The sequence below is a fragment of the Carya illinoinensis genome, chromosome 4 (assembly GCF_018687715.1).
Source record: "Carya illinoinensis cultivar Pawnee chromosome 4, C.illinoinensisPawnee_v1, whole genome shotgun sequence".
Taxonomy (NCBI): Eukaryota; Viridiplantae; Streptophyta; class Magnoliopsida; order Fagales; family Juglandaceae; genus Carya; species Carya illinoinensis.
Genome location: NC_056755.1, coordinates 9,644,640 through 9,662,765, shown reverse-complemented (window position 1 = coordinate 9,662,765; position 18,126 = coordinate 9,644,640). Strand labels below are relative to the sequence as shown.

Here is an 18,126-nt window from a genome sequence, read left to right as displayed (position 1 = left end):
TTAAAAGTCAAAATGGAAAAGAACTGCTGGGTTTGGATTGGGATGGTTGAAAATTGAATTGTCTAAATTAATGTTTTTATTTTCAGGCTTTGAACTCTTAATATTTGATGTGGAAGAGGAACCATTTAAATTAAAAATAAAATTTTTAAGGTATCTTTAAAATATAAATGATGCGATAATACTTTTATCTAGCATGAAATATCATATCATGAAAAATAAGTGTTTTTCACGTGCCAAAGGATGTCCATTTGGCAGGGTGCTACAATCACCCCCTCTGGGGATTTTAACTTTTGAGTAAGGGATAGAAAGATTAGACAATTATGCTTAATGCATGACAAAACAAGTAAATCTAATAATCGGCTCCAAAAAATAAAGACAAAAAAATTAATCATCCACCTTCATTATTTGCATAGGAATCATTTTTTTTTTAATAAGTACCATAGTATATAAAAATAATTTTATAAATTGATGGGAGTTGATCTAATTTGTCAAATTGTAAAGTTATTTTTATTATAAAATAAATTTAACGGAACATATGAATTCATATAATTTTGTGAAATTAATTTTATTTAATTCCCCTTTGTGGTTGTAGCACTTTTTTTGTTTTACACCACAGATTTTGCTTATAAAACACAAGTTTAGAGTAGAATGCCATAGAAATAGCAAGGTGAACTTTGCTTCGCAATGGATGCAATCCAAATTGCTAATCAGCATGAATATAATGTTGGTATGTGATGTGCCTTGGTAATAATATACTTTCTCTAATATCGCTGTCATCCCTAACCATCAGTTGGATTTAAGCCTAAACATACATTCTTGGTAGTGCCAATGATCACGCATCCCACCTCTGAGGCTCTAACCTCAATACAATAATTTTTTTTTCTCTAATAAAATCTGCAAAAGATGAATGATGCTTGATTATAATTAATTACCACCTGTTTCTAATAAAGCTTTCTCACTAGCACGGAAATCCCATTTCCAGCATTCAACCTGAGAACCCCTGATGCATCAGATCTTGTTTTTGAACCCTTCAGCCCTGCATCCTTGATTCACCTGATTTCTTCAGGCTACCCAATATTCCGTCAATCAGCTTGTCCTTAACCTCAACTGAGTCAGCAACAAATGAAAAGTTCTTTCGAGGTCTTTGTCTCCGTACAGAGTTTCCTGTACAAGTTTCACTCCCGGTTCCAATAGCGGATGAAGCAGATAGCTTTGAACCGTTTGTTGAATAATCAATCATGCCATCAACATTTTCTAACTCGTTCTTTCTATTGTCACCTTCCTTGGTGCTGTACCAGGAATCTAGAACTTGCAGTAGGGAGCTATCTTCGTCGTTCATTCTTTTCCCATGCCTCTCACGTCCAGCTAATAAAGACGTCTCCCCTTCTGAATCAGAAAAGTCATTATCAGAGATGGAAGGTTCATAATCAGGATATTTTCGCCTTTCTGTTTGTTCTGTAGTTTTCGTCATTGAAAAAGATTCCATTTCATTTTTTGTAGAACCTGTATCAGCAACAGTCCCTAATTCTTCCCATGGAGAGTCAAAATCATCATTCTTCTTTGTTGAATCAGACAATTCACTATCTGAATTTGCAACTGAATGACTAGCACTATTTTCTTGACTATCAGGAAGGGCAATTTCTAGGCCTGAACCACTTGAGGCTTCACTAGAGGGAAAAATATGAGTGGAGACTATTTTCACCCCAGGCATTATCTGTAACAGGGATACCAACCTTTGATGCCCAAGCTTCTGTAAATCAAGAGGATAACCATACCTCTCGAGGAAAATTTTTCTGAAGGAGCTCATATTATACCCATTTGGATAATTCTTTAATATCTCATTCACGAGCTTCTGACAATCAGCTAATATATCACTTCTAGATCTGACTGAATGTTCCTCGTGAACGGCAGGTGGAGCAACTCCAGTACGAGGAATATTTTGATATTTTCTTTCTCCGTGTTCTGATGACTGTAATCTTGTGCCCAGAAAGATAGAGCTCAACCCATTTGAACCATGAGCTTGAACCAAATAGCTCTTTCCAAACGGCAAAGTGAGTTTGAAAGGTGATGTCTGAGAGGGGTGTTCCTCCATCCATTTCATTTCTGATATTAATAAATCTACCAAATGGAGGAGGTCACTTTCACGCAGAGATCTAAGAGCTGGAGGCCCTTTATTTCGCAGATTTTGTGCCATCTGTTCCCTGAAAAGAATCACATATAGTAGAATAATATTAGCATATGCTTCTGATTCCAAGTGCTAAGTTTAAGACACCCAGCTTAAACATCAGCACAAGTTGTCAGATCACGGCAATAAAGGCATCAACAGGGTTGGAGAGCTTTTAGGTTTAAAAGGTTTTTTTTTTTTTTCTTTTTTTCTTTTTTTTTTTCCCCTTTTAGTGACGTGGAACTTTACCAATGTGGGACCTTTGGACCTACCCCTAAGAAGTAAATCCAGGTACGTCAGTCAGAATCGTATATCAGGTAATTTGGGGGAATCCCTAGTGTGGAAATGGACCCAAGATTCTGAGTCTACAAATCATCCTAAGCCCCGCCCTTTGACAATTAGGCTGGAGCCCGACTGGCATATCAATCAGTTAACATTTGCATTTGAATCATGAAGTGGAAGAACTGCAGAAAAGTTGCAGATGTTCTCTTAATAAAAAGCCAGAAAATGATCAATGAAAACTCTCCCCAGCCAATCTTGTGGCACTCAGACTGGAGTTCTAAGCCTTCTGCTAAATTTCATTCCATCTAATGTAGTTCAATATAAAACATGTGTATGCAAGAATTTAAGTAGTTCCTCCCCACGATAAATTCTGATGACCAAAAAAAAAAATATTAAGACAGAAAACCTATCCAACAAGTTTCCAACCACTAAATTAGATATCTACGCTTAAAAAAAATCAAAAAGCCAAAACATAAAGTAAGTTGCAAATAATTCGCAGAGAACCCAGTATCTGATATCTTTAGTCAGATGTTTACTACAATTTGAGATACTTCATTTTTTCTTCTCTCTGATAGTTGATATTACATCAATGATAAGAATATAAGGAACAGGACCAAGTATTTACAATACACAAGCATAAGCCGGATAAAAGGATATCATCAGTGGCATCAGAAAGAAAACAGCATAAAAGATAGAAAAGCAAGACAATGCATAAAACCTGGTCCTTGACTGGGAGACAATAACTGAACCATGGACTGTGCTCAGAAAGGATTCCATGTCACTCCAAAAAGAATCCATAGAAAATAAGCTATGCTTTTCAGAATGACTATTTATCTGGTCCAGTTTATCTCTGGGTTGATCATTTAATATATCAGAATTTGGGTTACTTCTCCAAAATTTACACCAATATACCATCTGGTTGAAGAAACCTGGACCTGTGCTTGAGTTATTACCATAAGCTTCAGAAATTGTAGCAGTTTTGCTGTCTATAGCCGACCCATTACTGGCAGAAGAATATGGCAGCTGACATATTGGTTTAGCGTCCAGGCTTGTTGAGTTCACACATTTGTCAACTTTTGCCATTTTTGAGCCATTAACAGTGGAACCATATTCAGAAGTTTCATGACCTTTTTTCTCAGACATAACACCAGAAGTAGAACATTTTTCTGGAATGATTTGACTTTTATTCATGTGACCACCATCAATTCTGCCAAAATATTTTCTCCAAACTCTCTTAAAAAACTCCACTGCAGTTGCAGAATCTTGTTCAACCACTACAGGCAAATGACGGTTCTTCACCTGTTCAACACCCTTCTCCTCATGTGGAGAGTGCTGTTGCACCTCCTCAACGTTTAATTCAGGGGATGAGGGCACTGCTGACTTATCATCCATCACTCCTGTAACAGATCTGCCAAGTGCAGAAGGTTCTTGAACTTTTTTAGGAGGCCCCTTCACATTTGACTCGGGGGATGGAGACAATGATGGCTTCCCATTTACACCTCCAGCAACAGATCCCAGCTCACCATTTGAGTTTGAAGTTGCAGAGAAGTCCTGGACTCCGTTATCACTTGCAGGTTCTGTGAACAAGGCTGGATTGGACTGAAATGGTTCAGGGGTTTTAGAGGTGATACCATGCACAACAAATTGACCATGACGTTCAGACTGAAGCTTTAAAATGTGTGGCATTGATAGAAGAAAGAGGGAAAACTTTTTATACCCATAAAAGTCTCTGTCTATGTTCAAAGTATTTCCCAACTTGGAACGAAGTTCTCTAATGGAAAGTCCTTCAGGGTGACTATTCAATATACCACGAATCAGCTTTGTCATTATCTTAGGAACAGGACGAGGGTTAGAATCTGGACTAGGTTCAGGCAAGACCTCAGCTTGTGAGGCTGGTTGCTCAGTAACTGAGAAGGGATCTTCAAGAGGCACCTTAGAGTGGCCATACCAAGAACCATAGGGACCATCTGGGGGTTGATTAAAATGCTTCCCAGTAAGGGTTTCCCCTCTAATCAAGGAAGGCCAATGCCACATGATACTTGCAGCACTACAAAGAACACCAGGTGTACTTTCAGGACTCGCAAGCAATATATTGTAGTTGTTCAATCTTAACCTGTGTAAAATGCTAGCAAAGTCCCTGTCACCAGAAATTAAAAAGAGATGTGCTGGTGGAGGATTTTGAGAAACCCAATACATAAGATCTACAAGAAGAGACCTATCAGCGCTGTTCTTTCCACCTGCACCCAAGTATATAATGATATCCACAAAACGTTCAAATTGAACTGAAACTTATGATCAAACAACAGTATATCATCTGCTCAACCACTAAACAATGTACATGAAATGTTAAAACTTAACTGAGAGAAAATATTTGGAAACAACAATCAGTGGTAAGGAAAATTAAATTAATTGAATATATGTAAGCTTTGCAATTGTTGACCAGAAGAAATGAATGTATAATTGCAGAGTGCTAAATATATTATACTGCAATAATCTAACAGTAAGTGATGTATTGAATATCATTCAGGTTTCAAGATCCAACATACAAATTGATATTTGTGAATATCCATGTTCATGGTGAAGTCTCCATGTCCAGATAAATATAGAGAAAAGAAAAAGGAAAAATGAAGTTCATTTCAGTTCATTCAGAGAGAGGGAAAATAAACCTGAGAACATCATGCTCTCATTCAGATCTTATCTTTTGATTAGGACTATTCATACGGGCCGGATTTTATCCGGCCCGGACCGGAACCCGGATAGCCGGGTTCCCGGTTATGGTTTTCGGTCCGGATTTGACCCGGGCCGAAAACCGCATTCTAAACCGTATATACCCGGTCCGGACCCGGGTTTCAAACCCGGGTTCCGTATTATAACCCGGTTAACCGGGTTTGTATATAAAGTTAAAAAAAAAAAACCCTAATCTCTCGTTGTCTCTGGAGCCGTCTCCCAAGTCCCAACCCGTGTGATCTCTCTCTTCTTCACTCTCTCTCTCTCTCTCCCTCTCTCTCTCTCACTCATCTCGCCGAAAGCCCTTTCTCAGTCTCTCCGAAACCCTAGCCGTCATCTTCATCCGCATACCTGGTCTTCGTCCTCGTGCCGTCGTCTTCCTCACCTCATGCCATTGTCTTCATCACTTTGCTCGGTCATTTTCATCCTTGCGTGCCGTTCGGTCAGTTTTTCTCCTCTCTGGGTCTTGCTTAAATGCTTTTCTACTATGTTACCTTTGCTTTGTTCAAAATCTCTGGTTTTTTTGGGTTTTTTTTTGCATTCGAAATGGAATAAATGGATGATTTTTTTTTAATGTGATTTTTGTCTACTATATTCTGTAGAGAGTTGTCCCGTTTTTTATTTTTTTTAATGTAAATTTGATGCTCGACACTTTTGGGTGTTTGTTTTGTGTCTATATGGGGGGTATTTAGGATGTGTTTTGATCTCGGGTCCTTACCCATAATTTAAAACTGCTCACATTTGTGGCTGAGTTTGATTGGGGATTTCACATTTGTGGGTATGATGGTTGATTTTCATAAGATGTTTAGTGTAAATGTGGGTTTGCAAGATAACAGAACTGATTGAGTGTATCTTCCATTTACCATCATCAAGTATCTTTTTGTCATTTGGAATAAATGTATCTACTGTCGTTTCCTGCAAAATATGCCTGAATATGGTATCTAGTACAGCTTGTTTCTAATAGCACTAGCAGTACTGGAATCAACTTAGCTATATTTTAGCCAAAGTTTTACTAGGTTGTATAAAAACTCACTGTAATGGACCTAACAAATATACAATATACTTTTAACTTTGATCATTTTCACTAGCCAAATTTGGCCAATCCAAGTTGCTGGCCAAATATTATTTTGATATAAAAAACTCAAGTTCCCACGTGCTATTCATTTGATGCTATCCACAACTCCAGAAAATTAATCTTATTCTCAAAAGCACAATCTTATTTCACCCAAATTTCACGATCTTACCTTTTTTTTAGACTCTGCTTCAAATATTGGTTTTAGTATGATCTGTTTTGACGACTCCTTCCCTGGATTCAGGTAGCTCTAATCGTTTAGCAGCTCCGTCTTGTTCGTCAAAGTTGTCTCCATCGACTACATGAAGTCTGTTTGCCTACAAAATTGGAATGAATAATAATGGAAGATCTTGTTTTTCTTTTGATTCGTCATAATCTTTTTCTATGGACTTGTGCATTTAATGCAATTCATTTGATGCTATTTGGGACAACTTATTCCAAGAACCTTTATTGTTATGTTGGCTGATTACTCAACTCAGTAACAGGAGCACATGCATTGAGAAACATATAGTTTTAAACCAGATTTGTGATGAAATGCAAGCCCACATCTGATGATGTCTGATTATTTTGGAGTTGGCTGCTTGCTCGAAATTGCCATAATCCACTATAGAGCTCTCCTCTTGGACTTTTACTTGTGATTCTTGGGACAATGGTTGAAAGTTCAAATAGAATATAGAAATCTTACCAGTTTTTATATCCTTCAAGTTGTATTATGGATCTGTTTTTCCATATTTATTTTGTTATTTTGTTTGTTAATCAAGTGGGTGCTTGTAATTTTTATAGCATTCCATCATTTTTATGGTTGGTTTGTATCTTGATAATTATTGTAAAAATGGCAAAACCCGATCAATTTATAGTCATAATCAGAGTGGCTACAATGACACAAGGTTTGACCCGTAACCCAGAATCCGGTTATTTCAAAACCCGGGTACATCCGGGTTCCGGACCGGGTCTGATCCGGATTAACTCGGGGCGGGTTTTGGCCCGGATTTTGAGACCCGGTTCCCGGCCCGGGTTCACCCGGGTTCCCGGGTTGGAACCCGGATGAACAGTCCTACTTTTGATAAGTATTAACTAATGCTGCTCAAAATTCTGAAGGAAACTTAGCTTCCAATTAGGGCAGCAACAAAACCTTCAACAATTTCCCGTTGAACAGAAAACCTTAAGACTCATTATATGTTTGTTCATTCTTCAACACAGTTTCACAAACACTTCTACAGTACCCACAGGAGTGTAGGCGTGACAGAATTGACGGAAGCCAAGTAGTGTCAACACGAGTCTGTTAATAACTTTATCACCATATGGATAAATCTGTAACTCTCCTGTAAGCAAGAGTTCTTTGAAGCGCAACAACTTAAGATGTACATAAATTGCTTCAAATATGAGTTGTCTCACATCTTGGCTTCTCAAATAATCAATACTTTTAAAGAACTATGTTCAAAAGCACATGATCTGGAAGCCCATACTTTTCGAAAGAAAGGGAATAAGGAAGAGGGTAAGGCTGGAACGTCTGCTATGATTGCAATGGTGGAGACAAACAAAGCCCATAAAGCACCTGTATTGCTGAAGGAGCAGGCAAAAGGAAAAGAGAAGGAAAAGGTTGAATAAAAATATTATAAAATTAAATTGTTAGAATATTATTTTTGTTATGGGATTCGAAAAAATTGAATTTTTTTTTGTGTGTTTTGTTTGGAAGTTTTATTTTTTATAAGTAAGAGAAATTTATTAATCCTCATAATTATGCAAAGCCCAAATGTACAGGTAGTATACAAGAGGAAATATACCTAATTACAGCCTACTAGTAGAGAAAGAAGCATACAAGTCATAAATTTGTTTGGAAGTTTGGGAAAGTTATAATGATTAGATAATGATAGATGAAAAAGTTGACAATTTGAAATTGAAAAGTGATTGTGTTTCAGTGGTGTTTGGATGTTTAGATGAGACCATCTTGACATCCAAATGGGGCCTAAACCTTCGAAAAAAATCTATTGTTTTTTGTTCAGTCAGTGAACTACTATTTCATGCAACCTTGATAAGACTACAAATCTTAAAAGCATATACTGCTCAATCAAGTTTTATGAATGTGGAAATTGCAGCCCTCTGCCTCACAAACAAATTGAAAATTTTACCAACAAACTCAATCTCATGGTCGATGGCTCAGCAACATTGTCAACACCTCTAAGATCATAAATAAAATCCTTCATCCCAATGCACCAACCAAAATTTATCAATTTATCATTTAAAAGATTAACTCAGCCACCTATAATATCTGATTTTTTTGGGATAAAAAAAAAAACAGCATACATACTTCAGCCTTTCTTTTCATAAATAAATTAACTTCAACGGGTTAGCCGTGTAACTGATACAAAATTCAATATTATTCCACACAATTCAACTCAATTACTTCAAAGTTCAAACAACAATCGCTAAAAGTCCATATTATCAGACTTGAATATGCTCACTAACTACCTATCTGAAACGTGTAAAAACATCCCCTATGCCAGATAATTAGATAAAAAGAAGCACGAACCGTTGGGGATGTGAGTGATATTGATCCCAGTCGAGGACAACGCCTCCTGCTTCGCCCTCGAGAGCTGGCAAACGTCCCCAAACGCCGTGATGGTAACGGGACCCTTTATCCCATTGGCCCGAACCGCCGCGGTTATGGAGTGGGCGACCTTGAAGACGTTCACACCATTGGGCAAGTTGCAATTCTCGAAGTCCCACCACACTGAAACTCTCACATTCGGGGACTCCTCGTCGTGGCGTCTCCCCGGAAGTACGGAATGGAACGCGTAATGCGAAGAGGACGAGAAATGAGAGATTTTCCCAAGCAGTGGAGAAGAATAAGAGGTGAAGAAGAGGAGGGTTCTTGGAGAGAGTGGGGTTCTCATGTTGGTGGGAGTAACGGCAAGAGGTAGGGCTAGGGTTTATAATCGGGGTTTCAGGCGTTGGTTGAGGAAGAAAGTCTGTCATTGCATGGTGGCTTCAGAGATTCGAGGTGGGAATCAGGGTTTAAGACGGGATGTATGCGGAGAACGGGAGAAGCAGGAGATCTCAGGTGGGGGTCTCCCTAAAACCCTAGCGCACGTGAGGAACAGGTGCGGTGTCTGTGAATTTTGGGTACTTATTGGGCCCAAGGACAAAATGGTTTAGAACGGGATCGGCCCAGCCTTCAATGAATTCTTTTTCGGGTGACGTCAGATTTAAGCTTCAAAGTTTTACATCAATTTAAAAAATAAGTTTTCTTATATTATTATTATTACTATTATTTTTTATAATGGATCAATATTTTTTTTTAAATAATTATATGAAACTTATTAGCCTTAAACTTGCATAAATTATTTTTTATTTATTTATGCAGAGCTCAAAGCTCATTTGATTGAGATTTTAGACTACTTAAAAGGCATAGTTGTGGAGTATAATATTACAAAAAATTATGAATTTATAAAATTATTTTATAATTTTAGATGAAATAAAATTTCCAATGAAATGGGATGAATAGATGAGTTAACGTGAAATGCATGATGAGAAACCGGAAATAATCTAAGCAAGCCTATTAGCTAGCAAGATTACGCACATGATATGCAACTTCTGAGTATGCAATTGAGAGTGGTTGATAGGTTACAATGGCGTGCGGAGTATATGGGTCACTTTGATTTAGAGAATTGGTATTAAATTAGCCAAATGTCAAGTTTAGCAAGAATATAAGCAATCTCAACATAAAACTTCTTGCATTGGATTAGGCATTCCTTATAAGTATGGCTATGAGGTAGATCAGTATGAACATTCACTTACGTATTTGAGTTTTATAGCATTTCTCACTTAAAACTCTTGGCGCAAAAGATAACGTACTCCAACAATTGGCTCAATAGGTTGAGTGGCTTAAGGCGAAAATCTTGAGTGAGACATTCTTTATTATAAAAAGTAAGATTCAGTAAATTTATTTTAATTTCATATTTTACATTATATTCTTATTTAAAAACTTTTCCTATCATTTTGCAAAATAAAATTACTAATTAAAATTTAATACCACCTTTCCATTTAATATTTGTTAGAAAAATACCAGTTTAGAAAAGATTTTATCAAATTTAGTTTTAGAAGTTGCCTCTTCAAAAGATTATACAAAAGGAAATAATATTTATGGTTATAGAGTAAGTGTTGTACATTCATTTTGAAAATGAGTAAATATGAAATCTATATGAAAATGTTAATTTTTAATAATGGACCCTATTCTTTTTTAAAATGAGTGCATAATACTTACACAATTTATGATTGTATATAGTGTTACTCTTATATAAAATCCTTTTATGAACAATTAAAAATTAAATTTTTCTATTTATAATTTTTATATTATATATTGAAATAATAATGACAAAGGAAAATGATAGTGTCCTTCTCATTTTGCTTCATCGTTTTGACTGTACATGTATTTAGTTTTTTTTAATTAATGGTTAAAGATCTGACTATTAATATATTGATATATATTTTTTAAAAAATGTTTAAAGATATTTAAAAAATAGATAAAAATAAAAAAGTAGAATTTAGCCTAGGGACACACCCAGCTCTCACTGCTAGGCATCACCCTAGTGGTATTACAAATGACAAAGATAACTGTTTTCTTAAAAAGATAATATGCAAAATAATTATTTTACTTAATTTTCATTTTACACTCCCAAATCTTTCGCCCTAACCCTTAGTCTCGACAACTGCTCTTCATTGTCCGTCGTTGCAGCTTTTCTCCATCTCGGTTATGTTAGTATCGCCTCTTTATCACAGACTATTAGAGCACGTGTTTCTGCCCTAGAGGATAATACCTCATAAAAACCTTCTAGTGCCAAATCACAACAGAATGAAGAAATCTAATCTGCTCAATAGGAATATTATGGAAAATTCTAGACTAATTCTCTGTAATTGTTTTTGTATGAGAAATTCTATAAATACTGTACAGCACTAAGTGCTATTGTATTGAGGATGAATTACAATTCAAAAATGCATTTATGAAATACAAAATCTGTATGAGGCATTTCATCGAATACTTCATCCGCACTCTATTTTTAGCTTGTTTCATCATGGTATCCAGAGCTAAATAGGACCAATGTCCACACCTCCCTTCTTCGATCATCATGAAACCACCCAACATCTCTCCACCCAATCCCTTTGTCACCAATTCCGTTGCTCATCTCATTACTATCAAATTATCCACCAATAATTACTTACTCTGGAAGGCTCAAATTCTTCCATTCCTTAGGGGTAGCCAGCTTTATGGGTATTATGTCGATGGTACTATTCCCATACCTTCCCTCACCATTAAAGATCTTCTGAACCTAGAATTCACCTCTTGGCTTCTTCAACACCAGTTGATTGTGACGGCCATCAACTCCTACCTCATTAACACATTCTCTCCCATGTTCTTGATTGTTCCACTTCTCATGAAATTTGGCAAACCCTTTATAGTCTCTACTTTGCCCAAACCATTGCCCACATCATGCAAACCCAATTCCAACTTACAGTTCTAAAAAACGGCTTCGAATCCATCTTACAATATTTTCACAAAGACAAGGCTCTATCTGCTTCTCTTAATGTAGTAGGTCATCCCCTCTCTCCTCCCGAATTCATCATCTATCTTTTAGCCGGCTTAGGTTAAGACTATGAGTCAGTTGTGACCTTGTATACCACTCAACCTTACCCTTTTTCCCAAGTTTATAGTTTTCTTTTGAATAGTGAGTTGCGCCTTACCCACCAAACTCAATCCATCCTCTTGGCCAACTCATTTTCTGCTCACTCCACACTCACTCGCTCATTTCCCTCTTCCACTCCACCTAGTTGAGGCCAAGGTCGTGGCTTTCGGTGAGGTAGGGGTGGTCGTACTCCTTATCACTCGTCGACCAACATTTTCTCCTCTCAAAACACCCATCGTCCAAACTACCAAGTTTGTCATAAAGTCAGTCACACAACCATATCCTATTATCATAGATTTAATCAAGCTTATCGATCCCCTTATCCATCCTCCTTAGCTGCTAATTTCACAGTTTTTCTGAATCCCACCTCTCATTTTACTAATTGGTTTCCGGACACTACAGCCACAAATCATTTCACAGCTGATTTTTCTACACTCAATATGAATTCCACTCCTTATCGAGGGACTGATCAAGTTAGCATTGGCAATAGATCATCAATTTCTAATCAAAATTCTTGCACTAGCCTTCTTCTGACACCTTATGGCAATTTCCTTCTTCGTCAATTACTTCATGTTTCTTTAATTACTCGAAATTTGTTATCTGCTTGTCAATTTTATTTGGATAACTTTGTTTTCTTAGAATTTAACTCATCTGATTTTTTTGTGAAGGATTTATATACCCAAGAGGTATTTCTTCAAGGCCCCATTAGGAACGGCTTATATGTTCTTCCAATTGATGCTAAGACCATGCCCCTTTCCTCGCTGAACATGCACTCATTGGTGAAAGAACCTCTCCACAAATATGACATTCCTGTTTTGGTCACCCTTCCCTACATACCACTACCTTCACCATACGGCAGTACAACCACCTGGTCACTTCCACCTCCACATCATCTCCCTATTTGGCTTGTCTCCAAGCCAAGTCACATGCCCTCCCTCACACATTGTCACCTTCCTGCTCAACTTATCATTTTCAACTTTTATTTTTAGATGTTTGGGGACTAGCGCCTGTGCTCTCCTTTAATGGTTTTAGATTTTATTTTTCTATTGTCGATGACTTTACTAAAACTACATATAGTTTTTTCCTCTCCGTGCCAAATCTGATGTTTCTACATTTGTTTTTAAACTTTTGTTAAATATATGCGTAATACTTTTTCTTCCAATACAATTGCTATTCAATCGGATTGGGGTGGTGAGTTTTGCCCCTTTCATGCAATTCTTCAGCATCTTAGTATTACTTATAGAATTACATACCCATAGTCCCATGCTTAAAATGGTAGTATTGAAAGATGTCATCGCCATATTGTTGAAACCAGGCTTTCTCTCTTAGCCCAGTCTTCAGTTCTAACCAAATATTGGGTTGACACTTTTCAAACTACAGTTTTCTTATCAACCGTGTGCCCACTCCCATTTTCCATAATATATCACCATTTCAAGTCCTGTTTAATTATCTTCATGACTATACTTTCTTATGTATTTTTGGTTCGGAACTTCGGCTTGTTGGCCCAATCTTCTTCCTTTCAATCTTCACAAAATGGATCTACATGTCCAACTCTGTGTTTTTCTAGGTTACAATCTTAATCATAAAGGGTATAATTATCTGCATGTACCATTAGACCGAGTCTAGCTTTCACGTGATGTTTGCTTTGATGAAACACTATTTCGCTTTATTTCCTCTATGGGTTCATCTAATCTGGCCCCCTCCTCTATTTGGTCTAGTCCCTCTCACTTGACTTTTCCATTACCTTAGCCCAATCTGTCTGGCCCATCGCACAGCCTTACTCCTTCCCCTTCTATCTTAACTCCACTTCTCTCTCAACCCACTCACACTACCTGAGCCCATGATTCTTCATTCCTAATCATAGCCGACAGAACCCACACTTCCCTTTAGACTAATTCAACCTCACAAAGCCCATGAGCCTTCCTCTATTCTCATCGATTCATGAATCCATACATCCCCTCCTTCCAACCCAAACGTGCAGGCCCATGAGCCCACCGCATGTCTTTCGTATCCTCCTTAGCCCATTACTCATTCTTATTCCTCTACCGCGCTGCAATCCCTGAACACTAACATTCCCTCCCTTTCTCTGCATCCTGCTTCCTCAGCCCCATCCTTGCCTTTGCTCACCGATGTGCATCCCATGATTACACTATCCAAAACTCAAAATAGTTATCCTCTTCATCGCAAAGATGGCACCATACCATGCCCTCCACCGAAACATATAACCTTTCTCACCGAGTCTTCCTCCATTCCTGAAGAGCCAACCTTATATATCGAAACTTCGAAATTTCTAGTTCGGCGCGTTGCCATGGCTAGCGAATTTGAAGCTCTCATACACAATCATACATGGGACCGCATCCCTCCCAACTTGAATAAAAAATCTCCATGGTTTAAAGTAGGTCCTTAAGACCAAAAGGCTCATCGATGGCACTCTTGAGCGTCACAAGGCTCGCCTTGTTACTAAAGGATTTCATCAGTATTTTGGGCTTGACTACTCAGAGACCTTTAGTCCGGTCGTTAGGTCGGTTACCATTCGTCTCTTACTCTATTACAGTGACCCATCAATGGCCTCTTCATTAGCTGAATATTTAGAACGTGTTCCTGCACGGGAACTTGGAGGAAGATATCTTCATGCAGCAATCAATTGAGTTTGTTAATCTTGATTTCCCTCATCATGTTTGTAAATTAAAGAAATCCATCTATAGTTTGAAACAAGCCCTTAGGGCTTGGTTGTCTAAGCTTAGTTCCAAGTTATTAGCTCTAAGTTTTTATGCTTCTCTTTCAAATTCTTCATTGTTTATTTTTTCAACTGCTATTGTTTGTGTTTATGTTCTTATTTATGTTGATGATATAGTGGTCACTGCCTCGGATCCCTCTCTGATTACTGATTTCATAGCCTCACTTCGCACCATCTTTCCTGTAAAAGACCTCCGTTTCCTACACTTTTTTCTTAGGAATTCAAGTTTGTTGCACGACTAAGGTTCTTTTTATGTCTCAGTCTCACTACATTTCCGATCTTTTAATTCATACCAATATGCATCAGTCAAAACCTGTGTCAACCCCTATGTCAACCTTGGCAATGCTCTCTGCCCTTGAAGGATCCTCTTTTGAGGATCCTCAACTCTACCGGAATGTTGTTGGCAGCCTCCAGTACCTCTCTTTCACTAGGCCAGATATATCGTTTGCTGTCAATAAAGTTTGTTAGTATATGCACTGTCCCCACAATTCTCATTGGCAAACTTTCAAATGAATACTGTTATCTTCGTCTCACTGCCTCTTTTGGTTTATATTTTTATTTTGTTTCCTCCTTTAAATTTACTACCTTTTTTTACGCTGATTAGGTTGAATGCCCTGATGATCGAAAATCAATAGGTAGTTTTTATATTTATTTTGGGTCTCACTTAATTTCATGGGGTTCCAAGAAACAGACAACTATAGCTCGATCATCCACTGAAACCGAATATAAATATGTGGGTAACACTGCTTGTGAGCTTTTGTGGATACAATCATTGTTGAAAGAATTATGAATTTTTATTTTTGATCCACCAAATTTATTATGTGATAATATTGGTGCGACTTATCTTTATATTAATCCTGTCTTACACTCAAGAACTAAGCATATGGATTTTGACTATCATTTTGTGAAGGACCATGTGGCTACAAGAACTCTCACTGTCTCTTTTGTATCAAGCAAATGCCATATTGTAGATATCCTCACCAAACCTCTCTCTTTGGCAAGGTTTTCTCTTTTACATTCATGCCTTACAATTCTCTCTGTGCCACTTGAATCGCAGGGGAATATTACATCATGTGTTTCTGCCTCAAAGGATAATATCTCACAAGAACCTTCTAGTGGCAAATCACAACAGATCGAATGAAGAAATCGAATATGCTAAATAGGAATATTGTGGAAAATTCTAGACTGATTTTCTATAACCATTCCCAGGGGTAAGGTTTTAAGGGTATTTTGACTTTTTCACTCACAATCTCAATCTCAATTCCAGGTTCATTTCTAATCTTATTTTGTTACACTTTTTTTATGCTATGTTTGCTTGTTGAGAAAGTTGAAATCTTGATCACTATTAGAATTGATTTTTTTTTTTTTTAAAATAATTGTTAGAAGAATCGATGGTGGAGTTTAACACCCCTAATTTCTTTTTAAAAAACTTTTCTTCTATCCGTTCTATCGGTTACCAAAAATGGGATTCCTTCTTTGTTTTCTAATTGACACTGTCAGATGGCCCAACTATTCTATCATTTCGTTGGTAATTAATTGTCCTCGATGACAAAAAAGAGTGAACATGTTTACGTATTTGTTGAGAAAGCTATACTTTTTGGGTATTGTAAATGAAATGTTATTATAATTTATATCACATATATATGACTGTTCATCCGGACTGGAACCCGGATAACTGGGTGTCCGGTTATGGGTTTCGAAATCCGTATTTTTAAAACCCGGGTGAACCGGACCGGGTTCTGGATTTTAAACCCGAAACCCGGGTTTAAACCCAATATCCAGATTATTTTAAAATCCACTTAACTGAAGGGCAACGGAACCCGGGTTAGTCACTCAGTGACTTAAGGACCTAACGTCCCAGACTCCAGTGATGATCACTAAGTGAGGGCAGTGGAACGACACAAGAGAGGCAGCGGAACGACACTGAGAGAGAGAGAGAGAGAGAGAGAGAGAGAGAGAGAGAGAGAGAGAGAGAGAGAGAGAGAGAGAGAGAGAGAGAGAGAGAGAGTTATGTATACCATGCAACGTCTGCGGGTTGGGGGGTTGCTTAGAAGGTGCTGACCTTCAACTGATCGGCGTCAGACGGTGGAGGCTCGTTCCCTGGCGTCTTCTGCTGGCAGTGACGAACTGAAAAGGGAGAAGTGATGACCGGCATTATCTGTGGTTGAGGAAGGAAACATGGAGGGCTGCTGGACGTACGGTGGCTTCCAAGATGCAGTGGCGGCTGGTTTTCCAGGTAGAAGTATTTTGGTTTAGGTATAGCAGAACAGAGCACTACCCTGGCGGTTTCCGGTGGCTGGGCTCTGCTGGACGTATGTTAATGTTTTGCTCTGTTTTCATGCTTAAAAACAGAGATTTATGTATTGTGGGTGCAGGAACTTCGTGGGTGTGGAAGACGTGCAGCGGTGGAGTTTTCTTCTGGTGGTTTTCTGCTTGGCGTGTCGTTGGCCCTCAATCTGTGCTCCAATGGTCTAGTGTAGCACACTGGCGGCTGTAAGTTTAAAAAAAAAAATAGAAGAAGAATAGGATCATGCGGCTGTAAGTTAAAAAAAAAAAAAAAAAGGAAGAAGAAGAACAGGATCATTGTAATATCCACAATTTGTGCTCCGATGGTCTAGTGTGACATCAGCTAGTTAGCGACTGTAACTTTGTAAGTTTTAAAAAAAGAAGAAGAAGAAGAAGAAGAAATCCGGGTAATACCTGGAATTGGATTTTCGGGTTTTAAAAAACCCGGATGCACCCGGATTTTGGACCGGGTCATAACCGGGTACACCCGGGCCGAAATCCGGTCCAAATTTAAAATCCGGGTTCCGGACCGGGTACACCCGGATACTCGGTCTGAAATTCAGATGAACAGACCTACATATATATATACACAATATGGTTTTTATGAATATTAAAAGTTAATTCAATTAACTCACTTATTCTTAGGAATAATGATTTCATTTCATTTTGGACCATTGTCATAATCCTTCCTATTTGTAAGGATTTGATTTGGTCCATTTGCTTATTGCTTCGTAGTCTGTAAGAAATACAAACCACACCAAATAAAAAATAATAATGTTTTATTATTATTGAGGGAACACCGGGAGTTTGATTTTGAATACATTAGCTATCATGTAATTAAGAAGTTACATCTCTAGCCAAAAATTGTCTAATCTAACATGCATAAACCAATACCAATGCTGGAAGTCATCACGATGGATAATCAGAAACCCTTTCATTTCAATACTACTATATATAAAGAACAATATAATTATGTAGCAAGACAAAATTTGACAGAAAGAGCGACGTATTCAAAATTTAACATGATCGATCAGTTCTAATTAACAAGAAAATTTAGCATAAAATAGTACATGCAGAATGTATTCAAAATTTAAGTTTCTCCACTAAGTATTGTATCTAGGGGGCATGATAAAAACAACCACCAATTAGGAGAAAGATAATATTCCAGCATTTAAAT

At 37.6% G+C, this 18,126-nt stretch overlaps 1 protein-coding gene across 1 annotated transcript; it reads right to left on the bottom strand.

The window, feature by feature from the left end:
- Positions 1-660: 660 nt before the first annotated feature.
- LOC122307159 lies at positions 661-9,338 on the bottom strand. Its single transcript, XM_043119844.1, has 3 exons — positions 8,776-9,338; positions 3,165-4,683; positions 661-2,201 (listed from the first exon to the last, which is right to left on the bottom strand). Exons 1-3 carry the CDS (start codon positions 9,137-9,139, stop codon positions 1,031-1,033), a joined length of 3,054 nt encoding a protein of 1,017 aa, XP_042975778.1. The 5' UTR covers positions 9,140-9,338; the 3' UTR covers positions 661-1,030.
- Between the last annotated feature and the right edge of the window lie 8,788 nt (positions 9,339-18,126).

What these genes read in the sequence shown, in the direction of transcription:
- LOC122307159 (XM_043119844.1), bottom strand. Translation starts at nt 9,139, where the DNA reads ATGAGAACCCCACTCTCTCCAAGAACCCTCCTCTTCTTCACCTCTTAT. An exon ending in TATCACTCACATCCCCAACG is followed by an intron (nt 4,684 to 8,775) that starts GTTCGTGCTTCT and finishes ACTTGGGTGCAG; the next exon opens with GTGGAAAGAACAGCGCTGAT. An exon ending in GTCTCCCAGTCAAGGACCAG is followed by an intron (nt 2,202 to 3,164) that starts GTTTTATGCATT and finishes GATTCTTTTCAG; the next exon opens with GGAACAGATGGCACAAAATC.